The sequence below is a fragment of the Galendromus occidentalis genome, unplaced genomic scaffold (assembly GCF_000255335.2).
Source record: "Galendromus occidentalis unplaced genomic scaffold, Mocc_1.1 scf7180000077488, whole genome shotgun sequence".
In the NCBI taxonomy this organism is placed as follows: Eukaryota; Metazoa; Arthropoda; class Arachnida; order Mesostigmata; family Phytoseiidae; genus Galendromus; species Galendromus occidentalis.
This window is the reverse complement of record NW_003805476.1, coordinates 1,786,778-1,802,321: the sequence shown is the minus strand read 5'-3', so window position 1 is coordinate 1,802,321 and position 15,544 is coordinate 1,786,778. Positions and strand designations below refer to the sequence as shown.

At 50.8% G+C, this 15,544-nt stretch overlaps 1 protein-coding gene across 1 annotated transcript; it reads right to left on the bottom strand.

The window, feature by feature from the left end:
• Window positions 1-10,235: 10,235 nt before the first annotated feature.
• On the bottom strand, window positions 10,236-12,766 carry LOC100906663 (nose resistant to fluoxetine protein 6-like). The gene has a single exon (XM_029112302.1). The coding sequence runs from the start codon at window positions 12,733-12,735 to the stop codon at window positions 10,372-10,374; it is 2,364 nt and encodes a 787-aa protein (XP_028968135.1). The 5' UTR covers window positions 12,736-12,766; the 3' UTR covers window positions 10,236-10,371.
• Window positions 12,767-15,544: the final 2,778 nt, after the last annotated feature.

Below are 15,544 nucleotides of genomic sequence, written 5' to 3'. Positions count from 1 at the left end.
TCACTTTGAGAACACCAGGAATACTCCTGTGGAGAATATTTGCGAATGAGCGAGTATCGGGTGGAATCTATTGGAAAATTCCTCTTTTTTTTTTTTTATAGAGAGGGGGGGAATCCGTAACCGGACACCGGGACCGGTCCGCGGACCGCAAGCCGGTAGTGTGGGCTTTTTACCGCACTAAAACCCTAAAACCTCTCTGCCTGATCGTCCAGGAAATCAGGAAGTGTTGAACTTCCTTCGAGATTACTTCCGGTCCGATCTAGGCGCCTCTATCACTCCCTCTCCTATCTTCCGATCACTCTCCGGAAAATTCCTCTGCGATCGGGGGAAGTTCTCGAGCCACGACGCAGGTTCCTTAAGAAAGAAGCTAGCTGCTCCCACTTTATTTTCATTCGGATTCTGTTGTGGTGCATTCAGTACCCGAGGGGAAGAGCTCCAGCTTCGCGCATTGGAGTGTCCCTAATTCGCTTGAAAGAAGGATCTCCACATTATTTCCCATCCACTCCCGAAAGTCTGATATCGAGCACGCCCGTTAAAATTCTAGGGGCGCAATATTGACGGCCATTCGCAACAAAGTCCTCCTCGGACTCATTCAGAAATTCAGGCGAGACTTTCACTCTCGGATCGGGCGGTTGAATTTCCCCCGACAATGTATATCTCAGCCACTTGACCTCATACTATCCCAAAAGGCCGTCTGGGTCTGGGAAACCCGGCTCGAACATCGATCCCGACACGATACGCACCGCATAACACGAGCACCGATCCACATCATGTAATACTCGATTTTTTGAATACTTGCTCGTGTCGAACGGGCGAAGATTTTCGAATGCCGAATTTCGGAATGAATAGTTTATTCATTATTGACTAACTTCGGTCGTGGGATGCCACCCGTCGTGAGCTGAGGCGCAGTGACGCAACATACCGCGCGCGCCCAGCTATCATAGTGGAATACGGCGTATTCTGTTCGCCGTCATTCACGTAAGGAGCAATGAGCTCTGCACGCTCGGCGCTGTCAAATGAGGGGACAGTCAGCTCAATTGATTCACAAATTGCGAACATCGATGTTGTTTACTGGTTTTGATGGCTTTTGTCGAGCGCTCGATGCCAATGGACGACTTCGGTCGTCTAAAACGGGATCGGACAGACGCGGAATAAAGTAGTCGACCAGTCGGCGGGCGGGCGAGCAAGCAAACTGGACAATCGGCGGGACGGACACGAGCGAGCGGATGCATGGACACCCAAAGGCATACAAACATCGACGGTTCGTTTATTCGCTTATCTGAAGGCTTTCTCTCTTGAGCAGAAAGGCTGCCCACAACCGAATCGAATTATAGCACTCGTCGAGAATGCGTCCGTTGGTGTCGAACATTATTAGCATCCGCGTGAACAGACTTATCGACACCGACTTGGATAACATGAACAATAACACCGTGCGGAAAGGCTACGACTCTTGCTGGCTGATACTGTAAGTCACGCAGAAGACCGCCAGTAGCCAGAACTATGTATTGTGTTACGATTTTCGGCGCAGAGACGTCGAAGGTGCTGGCGCTTCGCTCCTTCCCGTGGGTGATTATGAAAGCCGGCCTGGGTTGTTTGTACATAGCTCCGGGGAGGACAAAAAAAGGCCGGCTCCCAGTGACGAGTGGGTCTTTAAAAACCCCGCGATCTTTTCCGGCGCTTTCCGAAAGCCCTGACGACTTTTGTTGTTTCAGAAAATCTTAGTTCCGACTACAGCTCGGGGAAATCTGGGTTTCGCGACGCTTTGTGAAGGGTTCGTGAATCAGTATTACATCAGACGCGCCGGGAGACGGCGGCCGCTGTTACCGCGGCCACTGTGGCCACTTTCGATGTCGGAGCTAGGCTTGTTAGTCGATGGCCTTGCTTCGGAACTGATGCTACTGAATACTGGAGGCGAGAAACCCTGCATAGGGAGGCACGGTGCAATAGTCTTCGCTGTTTCCCTGATGAAACATATCAAAGACGAGGATGCAGTGTTCATGAGTCGCGGGCGCTTGCGCCGTCTTGCGGTAGCGGAACAGCGTTCGAAACTTTGGAGTTGCTGCGGCGATGTTTTCCAAAATATCCGGGACCGATCTCCCCTTCGGGAGCAGCCGATCGCCCGTGGCACCTCAGTTCCCAACCCTGATCGAATCCTGCATACGTCATTGACCAGAGCAGCGGTTTTCCCGCCGTGAAACCGAGACGCTGTTGGTTTGTTCCGTCACTCGAGCCGATTGCTTAGGCGGAATGACTAATCCCGAAGGCGGTGGGCTCATTTGACAATGATTGCCGGCTTGATTGTATCAATAAATCTTCGAAACGTATCGTAAATTGGCTCATTTGTCCCTAGGGCGACTCGGTCTAATCCGAGGTACAGATTACAGGTTGTGGATTATCCCGCTCGAGGGAATGCGGTATCGACCGCGAACTGCTTCAAGATGCTGGTGATGTCCTGAACCTGTTAGCCTCACCCGCTCCAAAATCAACCACGCGGTCTACGAATTCCCTGTTTTTTCGCACAAGTCGCACGGATTCCTCGACATGCGTACATACAGTCTTTCTTTCTGAGGGCAGCGGCTCCGGTCTGTCTTCTAGAAAAATCAGCTATCAACCTGAGCAAGCAGGATGGGAAAATTCCAAGCATAACATGACCCAGACTTCGACGGCGCTGAAGTCAAAAAGTTGACTCTACGAAGTGTCCGTTAGAGATCATGTAACGGCTCATGTCTGGGATCTGGAGAGTCGTTCTGGAAAATCTATCATCCTTCCAGCGGTCCGGACAGACGACTGAAATCTTCAACCTTACCTAAATAGGATAGAAAGACAGTTGCAAGACTCTCGATGAGGTAGCAACGCCTGAGCGTCGCTATCGATGCCGTAGCCGCCGTCGGTGTCAGACCGAAATTCCGTACGCGAAGCGAATGGGATTAGCATTGGGCGCTTCGGGTGAAGCGTCGCCGCTGCCGACCCCGTCTTCGGACGCATGAATATATTAATCTATGTGGTAACGAAGGCTATGGTGCCCATCGCGATTCCTTCTCGCCCCTTTCCGACGTCACCGGATAGTCGCGAGCGATTCTGTGCAATCGATTTGCGACGGGTATTATATTTCACCAAGTCCGCCGATGAGAGAGCATCCATTGGTTTCCTATCATCTTCCTGGGGGCTCTCAAGCCCTCCCCATTGTATAATAGAGACATTGCAGCTTGTATCGAATTCGTGACCTCAGGCATCGCATAGAGCAGAAAAAATGGCGATGATATCGATCGCTCTGGCGTTGAGTGGTATTTCTCAATCTGCGAAAAAAATACGACAATGAAGAGAGGTCCCCGATTCAGACCGGCTCAGCGAGCGTACAACTCCATTCCACGCTTGCGGCGCGAGCGTCGCGACGAGACTTCTGCTTGATGAAGACTCCCCAGGCAAGCCGAAGGAAAACTCCGTCGTCAATCATATGAAGGAGAAGGAGGCTGACGTCGTCTCGAGTCTGAAGTCGGAGTCCCGGCTCGTCACAGCGTGAATGAGTCTCTGAAAGAGTTCTCCGCTCATGACCGATGGAATATCGATACCGGAGCTCCGCTCTACGGTGCGAGATCTCGTGTGGCTTGGGACCGGTCAGAAGTCAAGGGGAGAGTCCAAGCACACCACATCCGAGAGGCATAACTATCGAGGCCGGAGCCCAGATGAGGACCGCTCATCAGGATAAGAAAGGAATATATCGCACTCCTAGCTCGGCTCCCGCGTACGGGGTTCCAGTTTTTGTCGAGGTCGTCCGGCTGAGATTGGATCTATTCATTGACAAACGATTCGATGACGAGAAGCGAAAGTTGACGATTTGTCTCTCCCCCGAAACGAGCTTGCGAAAGCGAGTCGTGACCGGCAAGCTCGCTCGTTTTCCGATCGCAGTCAATACAATACGAAATTGGGAAGCACTTCCTTTCATTCCGTCCCAAGTACTTTCACGTTCTGTCGAGCAGATCTGAAACACGACCAGCTGTGGCAGCATCGCGAAAAAAATTGATCAAGACCGGCAACTTTCGATTTGGGCGCACATCTTCTTCAGGAAGGCTTACAGTCTGCTGAACGTTGAGTAATCGGTCCCCACTGCAATCATTACTCGAATATTCGGTTGGCCACCACGTGCGTATGCCTTGAATGTCAGGAAAGATCTAATGAATCTGGAGCCACGAATGAAAACGAGCTCAATCCGCCGCTCCTCTGCTGTGCTGTTTCGATTTTCTACGGACAGTAGCGATAGCTCGAGCTGATTCTCACGTTTTAGGCGAGGCTTCCACCTCATCGAAGCAGCGTTTGTGATCCTGTTCACAGGCTTCTATATTCCAGGACTATGTGTCGCCGCCGTAGAAAGTGCTTGAAACCCACAGCCCGCGCAGATATCGAGGCTGGCTACGATATAATCCGGGGTAGGTAATCTAATCACACCGCTGACGTTTCAAAGCTACCGAATTCCCGGTGTGCCATAGCCGCACCCATTCCGGTTGCTCTTTATTGTTTTGCATTAATAGTGTCCGACAGGTCTTGTAGCATCAGATCTACTGCTGTGTTCCGTTCCGATCGGCATCGCAGACTTCTCGGGAGCAGTCTGCGACTTACTTGCCAATTTGATCTGTTAGCCGTTTGAGGGAAAGGGCGATCTTCCGCCGGAGAATCGACGTGGGCTTTGTTGTTGGGACAGAGTTTGTACCGTTTTCGGGGCTACGGGCTTCATACTGTTAGCTCACATGGAGCCGTAATGGATAATTAGCCGAAAGAGTGGCATTTATACATAATGAGCATCATCCGACAGCGGCAATCGATGTGGCTCCACATGTTCTGCGCGTACTGGCGATTACTTTCGCGGTCCGAACGCTCGCTCGCGTCGGTGGAGACATCGATTCCAATCGCATGCTCATAACTCTGCCATCTCACCATGATCGTCAGACACCCGAGAAAAATCCTCGCTGGAGAAGAGCTTCCCCCGATGATTCCCCATAACGCCATTCCCCATTGTTCCCAGCATTGAGGCATGCAGTCAGAAAGTGATGATAGCGGTTACAAGTCTCGACCAGCTTGATGCGGAACTCGGAGAAAGAAAGCGCTCCGAGGCGCCATTTAGATTATGCGATCAAAACGTCAAGCATCGCGCCGGAGTGAGACCAGGAAGTTCTTTGATCAAGCTCGCGACCGTCGGTCGAGCAGATCGCTGAGCATTCATTCCGCCGAAGAAGGCTCGAAAAAAGTTCCCGAGGACTGAAGTGGTGAAGCCAGAGTAGCTTTTCACGTGCCGATCTTATTCTCGTATGAGCGAGCACATGTAAACGGTCTATCGAATTCTATTCTTTGGGTTGAAGTCATCCGTGCTCGTTTCTTTTTTGCGGGATCCAAGCGCGCGACGTGACAGCTTCTTTCGTGACAGCATTCCCAGAAGGAATGGGTCTACAGAAGATATGCTCGTCAAGACCGACTCGCCAATGCTCTCGGTGCCTTGCTGAACGGAGTCCTCGGATAGACCTATCTTGGCAGGGGATTCGCGGTCGAAAGCGGCTTATCTGACAAGTTCTGTTCGTTTTTTGTCAAGTTTCGATTGTAGGAGGGATTGCGGTAGTTCCAGAATAAATAGAATGCTCTTTGTGTCAGGGAAGCCGTGCTGAGGAAACCCGGCGGAAGACATCTTCATACAATGCTGATCGCTTGTTTCCCGATGCTGAATTGATAAGGCACGCTTCTAGCTAAAGGCTCGAGTCGCGTAGAAGACTTGTACGGGAATTGCTCCAGCCGGAAAATTCCCATTCGGTACAAGCGTAAAGAATGGACCACAAATGAAACTCAATCCAAAGGCTCATGCGGGCAGCGGAAGGAAAACAAAACTATACGCGATTGTGCCCGTCCAAGTCAGAGGAATTCCGAGACGATTGAGGATTTCAAATATCCCAAAGGGACCTGGAGAAATCTCGGTTCGGAATAGATTAGGATGAAGAGCTCTCCCGAAGTTCCCTGTGCGGCGCGGGTTGCGATCAGCCCTCGTCGGGCTGAAATCAAGCTTTGTCCGATGGAAGACGAATAATTGGGGAACACCGAGAGGTATCTTTTTTAAATTATTCCCGAACCATTGTTCTAGGGTTCTGTTCCACTCGGCGGCTCTACCCATTTTCTTCTCACCCTGTTGAGTTTTTGCTCTCATTTTGTAATATACCGCAACTCATATCAGCTGATTACATCTGCGATGCTTTTCCTTTAGCAATATTTAGTTGATGAAAAGAGCGAAATACTGCTCGACTTTGAGTTTGGGTGAGCTGAGGAGAACATTGGCACCGGTCTTGGAGATGAAGACGACCTCAACTTCGATCGACAGCAGACCACCGCTTAACACGTGTTCGCGACGTATTTTTCAGCCAGAAGGGTTGCCGACCACGGGAAGAGGGAACAAATCATTAATTGCGGCTCCAACATCGGATAAGGGAATCAAATGAGAAAATATTTACTCTTTCGCTCGGGTATAGTCGATGGGCGGCTCGCCGGTGTCGTCAGACAAGAAACACATTACCGGCCGCAGTCTAATTCAGGATCGTTGATTAAGGAAAGCGGCGTCCCACCGTAAACGTACATGGGAAGGTGCCGCGAAGCGTCCTAAATGACTTGCCCGTATCGAAATCGCAGTGACCCCTGGAAGCCTTTCGCAATGGAAGCAAATTAGCAGAAATCGATCAAGAGCCGGGTGACAGGCAAGCCAGAATGTCCGAAGAATTGATTCGGTCACATATATGGGACGACCTGAAAACGCTTTCTCGATTCTCGAATGACTCTGCTGTAGGAGCGTTCGGCGCTTCGTCAGGACCACGGCGACGTACGATAGGATTCCGGCAGCGATTACCGTGAGATGACACCTACGAAGACAGTTCCAAGCGACCGGAAGACGAGGGAACTTATCCGTGGATATTGTGTATATCATGTAAATATATCATTGTATTATGTCGTAGGCCCCATGGCCTGGATTTTGGACGAGGACGCCTCTTAATCCCTCTCAAGGGAAGCGGTTAGAGATTAAACAATAGGTCAGCTAGCGAAGAGGATCAATGTCCGTACGAACGCTTTATCAATCATCAGCTGATGCGTTTTTGATGGTTGGTTTCCGCATAATGAAGCATCGCATAAAATTGAATCGATTCTGCCCCTTGCCCGAAGCAATCACGCGTTCTTCGGAGCGGAAAACGAGGTATAAGAGCTCTATTCATATCTAAAGAGGAAGCTGCCCGAGCGTTCCACATCTGAGGTACGACGGATGGCTCCGAGAGCACGACCCCATGAGAATGTTCTCAATGAGTTTATGCAGAGCGTTCTTACTGTGAGGTAGCGGCGGTAGAAGATAGAGCACTAGCGACGGCGTGGATTGAGGCTCGAAGCCCAAGTTCTTATCACGGAATGATACACCGGCTTCGGCGGTTCAGTGGGTGAATGAAACACAAACACACGCGGATCGCTTATCCGGGCCAGAGAGGTACCATCGATCATGTGATCGTGGAGGAATAATTATAAGCTACGAAGGGATTATACTCAAGATAAGTTCGCATGGACCATCTTCGCAAGAAGCTGGAATATAATTGGTTTTCCGCTGTGATGCGCACAATCACGTTTCGCTTTACGAATTTTACGAGCACGCTATGGATCGAAGCGCCGACACTTCGGAGTGAACCGCTTGCGTTAGATCTTTATACTGTGTGAAACGAATAAACGGAAGAGAGGGAGAAAGTGAATAAATCCATCTATCAGCCCCGTTCTCATTGACCGCGAAGACGCTCACAGTAGATCACTGTGTGCGCCCGCTGGATTTCCCGCGCACCGATTCCGACCTTTCCAGACGAGCAAACGAGTCGCTGAGTAGGGCGAATCCTGCTCGTTTCGCCCTTCTAATTAAGAGGAACGGGCTGTCGCCCTGCGGGCGGCGGGGACTCCCATCTCGGGAGTCGAATGAAAGTTGATTAGAGAAATCGAGGCGCGAAGCGCTTGATCCAGGGCTCGTCTCCATCTAACTTCCTCGACCGTGGTTGAAGTGGTTCATCTGAATTTCGCAAATGACCGTCAAAATGTCCATAAAAGTTGCCCGATGCGTTTTATGGGCAAAATTCGAAGACGCTCGGCAATCGAGACAGCGGTTTTGTCTGTTGAGTTTCGTCAACCGTAAACCGTGTACGGAACGGTGAACGGTGTTTTTATTTCGCTCAGCAACCATGGAGAGAATGACCACCGACGGACGAGTATTTCAGCGACTCTGGAGGAGCGGACGAAAGAAAGAAGCGGAGAAATCACCGAAGCTTTCATCGCGCTGTACCGATGCTACCGCCACCGGATTTTTTCCGATAGGAGTTGACCGGTGGACCGATTTATTTCATTAATTCATTTGAACAATTCTTCCGCAACAAAGGGGAACCTCTGAACTGCTTCGGGAGAGGAGTTCCCCGTCTCAAGCCACGATTCTCCAGGAATGATCAACTCGCCAGTTTCCATATCTCTGCATCGGAGGTGCTCAGCTGAAGAGGTCGCAGGGGCCACTCGGTCACCTCTGGGCCCAGACGCGGGCCACCAGCCCTGATCAACCGCCTCGCCAGAACTACACCCTAATTCCTGGGTACCACCTGGGATTTTCGATTCTGAAGACGAACCCGGAGCGTAAAAGAAGGTCGAGCCTTCGGGATACGGACGTGTGGGGTCTCGATTGAGGATGCCGATTGGAGATTGCTATTGATTGTTCATTGACCACTCTCGGGAAAATTGTCATTCCCTTTCGCTCGAACCGGCGCTGACCGAATTCTCCGTCCATCTCATCCGTGTTAGAGGGTGGAGATCTGTGCACCGACCATTCTCTCTTGTTCTCTCGCGTTGATCGTATCTGCCCGGGATTCCACTGTTTTGATTGCTGTGCCAACGAGCATCGGCACTGGTGGGGGATTAATGCATATATCGGTCGCCAGAGAAACCCTCGATTGTTGAAAGAATTCCCATTCTTTCGCTCCGCGCTCGTCAGGGTTCCGTTTCCGCCGGACCATTAAACAGAGGCGCGATCGATATGTTTGCGTAGCTGCATCGGGCGGCTACGGCTGGTTACGCGGGATCAAGTCTTCGTGTTTGCCCATCAGATCGCCCCTTGAAAATGTTTAAAGAAGAAACACGGAGTGAAGCTCGAACGCAATCTGGAATATATTTCGCTAAAGCGCCGGCATTCCTCTCCGTTTCCACTATCACCGTGAATTGACGGTGCCAGCAAGCTTGATGCGTCCCGGAGCTTTCGGTCGTCCTGATGTGTCATCGGAGCATAGCCGCGGAGCTCGTTCCGTCTCGCCTGGCGAGAAGACAAAAGAAAGTGTAGGAGCATCTCAGTTTGCGCTTACCATGCGATCCCCTCACAATCACGGAGAATGCGAAGCTGCCCAGATGTCCGCCGGATCCCCGTTGCATGCTCGGTCAGTACATCGAAAGAGCTAATCATCGGTCGCAAACAATCGAGCCAACGAAGCCCGCTAGTCTTACAGTGGAGGAACGACCATGTCGTGATTCCGTCGCATGTTTCTTCAGTCATTCGATAATAATCATTGATTCGCCGGTTGCCTTCGATCAATCGTCTCCGAAAAGACCCACAAACAGATGGCATCATCGGGTCTTTAGCGGGAAAACGGACGAATCAAGTCGCAGTACGGACAATCCATGATTTCGTGTTCATGAATGGAGCAGACGGCTCGATCATTCGATTGATTCAAAGATAATAATCAGTAGCTCCCGATGAACGCGTGATAGTCGCCTGATAAGTCGCTGCGAGTGTTTCCGAGCCGATTATCTACTCAGTCCGATAATGCAGGATAAAACTTCGGCCAGCCTCAGAACTCTGAGACATCGACTAATGTCTCCTCGTTGCTCGGAGTGCATGGAAAATATTTGGGAAATTTCTCTCTCGATCCCTAGAGAGCTAGTCGAGAGGGAATATTATTGAAAAAATGCGAAGGGGGGCTTCAATCATCTGGTGGATCAAAGTGACCAGTCTTTATTCCACTCGAGAAGTTCAACTAGTGACAAGCATCCTTCCCGACCATTTCATCCCATCTATCAATCCAAAGAGGCAGTGGACGCGATTTTCTTCATGAGATGACACACTCCTTATGCCTCGTGGATTCCCGGATTCATTTCGATGGTACGGCTACAAATACGTACGTACTCCGTACCCGAAAGCTGGGTCCTGCTCCGTTCGTTTGGTTCGTTCCTCTCATTCCAAACTCCATGGTTTGCTCCGCCTCCAACGACAACAACAGAAACTCGGTCGCGGCCGGGCAAACCAGATTATGTTAACGGTATAAATCTCCTCGCATCCATAGAAGGTCACAATTCCTATAGATATGAATGATTCCTGGGCTCAACTCTTAGCGTTTCCATGACGGCGTCGGACTTGGCATCGTGCTGAGAGTCGCTTCTGGCACCCGCAGTGGACTTTTTTCGCCGAATTTGGAAGAGTTCACCACCGACAAGCATTTTGTCTAGGAGAGCAACCGGCGCCTCGCAGAACAAGAATAAGACGTAAGCGCTGATGAACGAAGCTGTCGTCACCGCGAAGTAGTTCATGATTTTTGTCACATGATTGTACGGCACACGCTCCTCTTGCAACATTAGTTGCGTCAACAGGATGACAACATGCGCCAAGAAAGCTCCAAACGAAAGTCTGCTCAGCGGTACCAATGTCCTCCAAGACAGGATCCTGGCGATGATTCCCGCTCTTCCCGTAGCGCAGGCGAAAGCCACCCAGGCAACGCCGAGTGTCCACGCCAGCCGGTGGAAGATCGCATAGACGATGCACTCGGTGCTCCCGAAATCGACGTAGTCCACCGAGAACCAGTCGTGGGGTTTGAAGAGAACAGTGAGCATCACACAGACGGCGATCATCCAGCATACGATCACCGTGCTGAAGTTCATTTTAATTTTCGGCTGCTTGTAGATCAGGTAGCCCAAGAGTATTCCTACGTTGAACGATCCCACGTGAGCCCACGGTCTGAACTGGACGAGGTTCGTCGTGTTGACGGTACTGTCGATATCCGTCGAGGTGAAAACGACGGTCGGTTGCAGACCGAGGCTCACGGTCGTGTAGCCGACGTAGACCGTCGTAACGATGGTCGAGACGATCGCGACGATCATTCCGTTTTTAGGGCTCTTGAGCATGATGATCGGGATGATCATGAGCAGAACGTATAGCTGGTAGTCGATATCAATGTACCACAGGTGACCGAGGCACATGTCGAAGAATGGAACGAAATTGTTCGTGTGCGTTAGTACTCGCCACCAGTTCGTTTCGCAAGACTCGAGGAATCGAGGCCGGTAGTCGTTCATGATCGCACCGTCACCCACTAGTGGCACCAGAAGCCAAATTCCCACGACCAACATAGCGGGCACCGTTAAACGAATGTATCTTCGCAGGAGGATCACTGGTACGGTCAGCCACAGTCGTTTGCAGTTTTGTAGAAGTTTGTGGACGTTGTAACTCAAGAGAAAACCACTTATGAAGAGGAAAGTCTCGACGGCGGGAAAAGCATTCGCGATTACCGTCGTGAATATGCTGTCGACCAAGTCGATAACGTTCGACAATGACGTTGTCGCTGTGGGGTCCCCGATCAGGTAGGTATGGCCTAGAATCACCCATGAACAGCTGAAAAACCTCATGCCGTGGATGAACATGAGCTTTTGGTCGTTGATGTCCCGGGGCTCGACGTGGAGAAGTTTTTCCGTGTTGTGGACAATCGACATACCGAGGAGAATCTCGTCCATTTTGTAATAGACGTCCGAGGAGGATCGTAGCCTCGAGATGATGTCGTCTTCCCCAGGGGTTTTTAAAAGACGGCAGAGGGTGTCGTACGCCGTCGCCGAAAAAACCACGCTAGCAATGACCGCCAGCAGTCTCAGTACGGCTTTTTGTACGTCGCTAGTTTGTTGTTCGCCTTTGGCTGTACATCCTCGTACGACGACGGTCGCCTCGAGTTTTTTCGCTGCAACGCTCGCAATATACGTCAAATCTTCGGCTGAGCAGGCCGACGGTATGCAGACCGAGTTCCTGAATCCTTTGAACATACTGTTGCCCACGTAGTTCAGGGGGTCTCTCCGTCCGATCAACAGTCCTACGCCTTGAAATTTCTTGAGAACTTTGGGAACCATCGAGTTGTGGGCCATGTTGATGTAGACGGTACAGAAGCGACCGGTGAAGTCGAGGCTGTCATCGATCCTCTTGCGGGCCTCGATATTGAGACACTCGTGGAAATTGCCCAAGTCCCCGAGGGTACCTTTCATCAGACCGGGCGCTAGTTTTCCAGTAGCGTCGAACATCTGGAGAGCCCACGGTTCCATTTTACGGAGACCGAGAGCGAATTTCACGAGAGCTGTCGAACAATCTGTGGTGATGTTGGGATCAAAACCGAATTGGGTAACGAACGGGAGAGCTTTCCGGTAGATTTCATCGAACACTTCGTTCATCATGATTTCCATGGGTCCGGGCGCATCGGGATCGATCGTTGTAGTTTCCGATTCACCGAATATGCTCTGCGACCTAGTGTACGGATCTCCATCCTCTTCGGGGTAGAGTGTTGTCGTTTCAGGGCTCTCCTCGTAGAAATCCGTAGTGGTCGTAACGTTCGTGAAGTCTTCATCACAAAACACCGCTGGCAGACTCAACGGAATCAGAACAAATATAATCCACCGGCACACGAACACCATTGCGAATATTCAGGTCGATCGTAGAGTGAGGTAATCCAGATCGTAGGAAAGACACGAGCACGAGACTACCGTCACGAAGATGACGAGAAACGACAAACGTAACCGAATCGGTGGGGGACGATCACACAACACACTGGAGGACGACGGTGGGGTTTCCCTCAGGAATTTTCAACGAAGTACGACGCGGATCTCCATCGGGAACTACTTTGTGTTATGCACGCGCATGCCTTCGATTTCATCTGGTACCGCGGCGAAAAAGCTTATTGGGCGGTCGGCCCTGCGGTTCGAAAGCTGCTGCGGCCGCGACTGGGAGCGGTGGTGCCTGTGTTGGTGGAAAGCCGCGATTTGGGATCCCTTGCCCTGAAGGTCGATCATTCGAACTTTCCCAACTAACGGATGGATCGAGAATTCCTACGGGAATTCCTCTGCCCCGCTCGGCTGAACGACTCACAGAATGAGATAAATACATCACCGCCCATAGGAGAGCTTTAGACACTTTCTGGCATTTCGATCGCTGGTCGACCCCGTGTCTGCGGCTCTGGTTTGAAGAGTCGGTATCGGGAGGAATTTTTCCATTTCTTCTCGCTCCAATGCCTTAACCGTCGAATTTCGCGAGTGATTATTCATCGGAAGCGATCGCGGACATTGGTTCCGTGAACTCCTTTCTAGTCTGTCATCAGTCATCACGGTCCCCTGAGTGACCCGTTCCAGGGGAACACGCTGCTTCTCTCTTGATGGGAACCAAGTACGCGGACGTGCATTGTGTTGAGTAATTCTCCAGATCAGAGGAGTCGATCAGCCAAAGTATTCCATTGGGGGGGAAATCAATTGTATCACGTTATTGACCGTATACCGCAATAAGAAGCTCAATACATTCCGATTCGCCCCCGACGACTGTGGGCGTTTCGTTGATTAACGATTATCGAAATGATCGTCGAACCGTTGGCTCTACTCCGATTCAGTAAATGGGGCAGGGTGAACCTATTGACTGCGGCCATTGCAAGCATTCCGCATGCTCCGATTCCGCGGACTCCCAGAGAGAGCGGTCGAAGAAAAAAACCGTCTGTACGGGCTGATGCTTTGCTCATCCAATCGCTCAGATTCCGAGACACGCATCCATCTCGGCTGCTCGCTGAGCATGATCGAGCACAGGATTCTTTCTCCCTAAGCTATCCGTTCCGCAAAGATCTGAAACGAAAATTAAATATGGACGCAAGGGGACTCGGGATTTAACATTCTTGATCCCTGATCGATTGATATTTCCAAAGATCCGGATGCGGCGGAAGAAATGAATGCTGGATCCCTCGGAAGGGTATCCGTTGACTGGAAACGGTCGTTTCAGGCAACTGGTGTTTAACGTACAAAATGCGGAATCTTCATCGCCAGCGACGCTCTAGCAACTAAAAGTGACAGTAATCGTCCCATCGCCCTCGAACTAGGATCGTGGGCTTTTAGCGTCCGATAAGGCTCTCTTCCGATTGCGAGAATTATGCCATCTTGAGATAACACACGCTCCGGATCTCGGTTACTTTCACAACTCGCGCTGATGTTATATCATATGTTTACGTCAACCTATTTGTTACAAAGTTTCTAATGAGGCGTAATCGAGGCAGACTACAAATGAAAACAACACGTCCCGGACTAGATCCGACGACCTTAATTACGGACACTTCTCAAAATGACCGATTTTTCTGTGTTTGGTGGTCGCTCGGTGCCGTTTTACGAAACCGAGATACCAATCGGCTGCATTGAAATCCTGGGACATACGAATCAATTTGGTCGATCGAGTCCCCCCGTCCAATCTGGCGGACCGTGCGCGGTAGTATCCGCTGGTCTCGTGTCCTGGGATTGATCCCGCGCTTCAAGAGTCACTTACGAGCTCATACAGCGGCAACGCTTGGTCGGAGCGGAAGTACCTCGAAGAAGCTCTGGAAAACGATCGACACCGGTCTGATTCCGTGGAGCGACGCCGCCTGTGAACTGCTCCCGACTACGGACAAGCTTCCAGCCACGATGATTGGATCATCGGGGCCTGAATGGATCGCGCTTTGTTGAAGTGCTCCCCAGGGAAGATCATTTACAGCTGATCAATTACGTATGTCCGAAAAGACGGAGCTTCCCGAAAAAAAGCTCTTCAGGGCTCATGTCCGAAGAATCCGAACTGTCGGTTTCCTGTACTGTGTTTTGCCCTGTCGAGGAGAAACGGCCGAGTCATTGGGGGAGAAGTCATATTGATTCCAATTATTATTGGGACATTGATCCAATCGTTGGGCCCTTCATCTCATGCTCAGCTTCTGGAGGTCCGGACCTTGCGATACTGAGCTGGTCATGGAATAGGCGATTTTCCCAAACCGGGATCTAGGATCTGGGGGAAGGACCGTCGCAGAATCGAATTGCGGTTGAGATTGGCCGCGTCGGAGAAATTTTCGATCGCCAAAGATTAACTTCGATGCCTTCTGCTCGCTCGTGGTCCTCGGTGCTCGCTGGAACGAGACGCACGACAGAGGCGTTTCTCTGAGCTTTATCGAATATCATTGCTATAGACCTCGTGATTTCTGATGACAGAAGTCCCGGTTCCAGAATCAAATCTGAAAGCCATCAGAACAATGTCGATGTGTGATTGAATCGTCGAAAATCCCCAGTGGCCAAGATAATCGCTGATTAAAAGCTCTACCCGCTGAGCGCTTCCGAAGATTTGATTCTGGACCGATTGGAGCCCACGTGAAATGGCGATCTGTCCAAATAGACAGCATCTCTGACAGCGTCAAGAATAGCGTGTCAATCCGATCCCGATCCTTCTTCTGAAAGT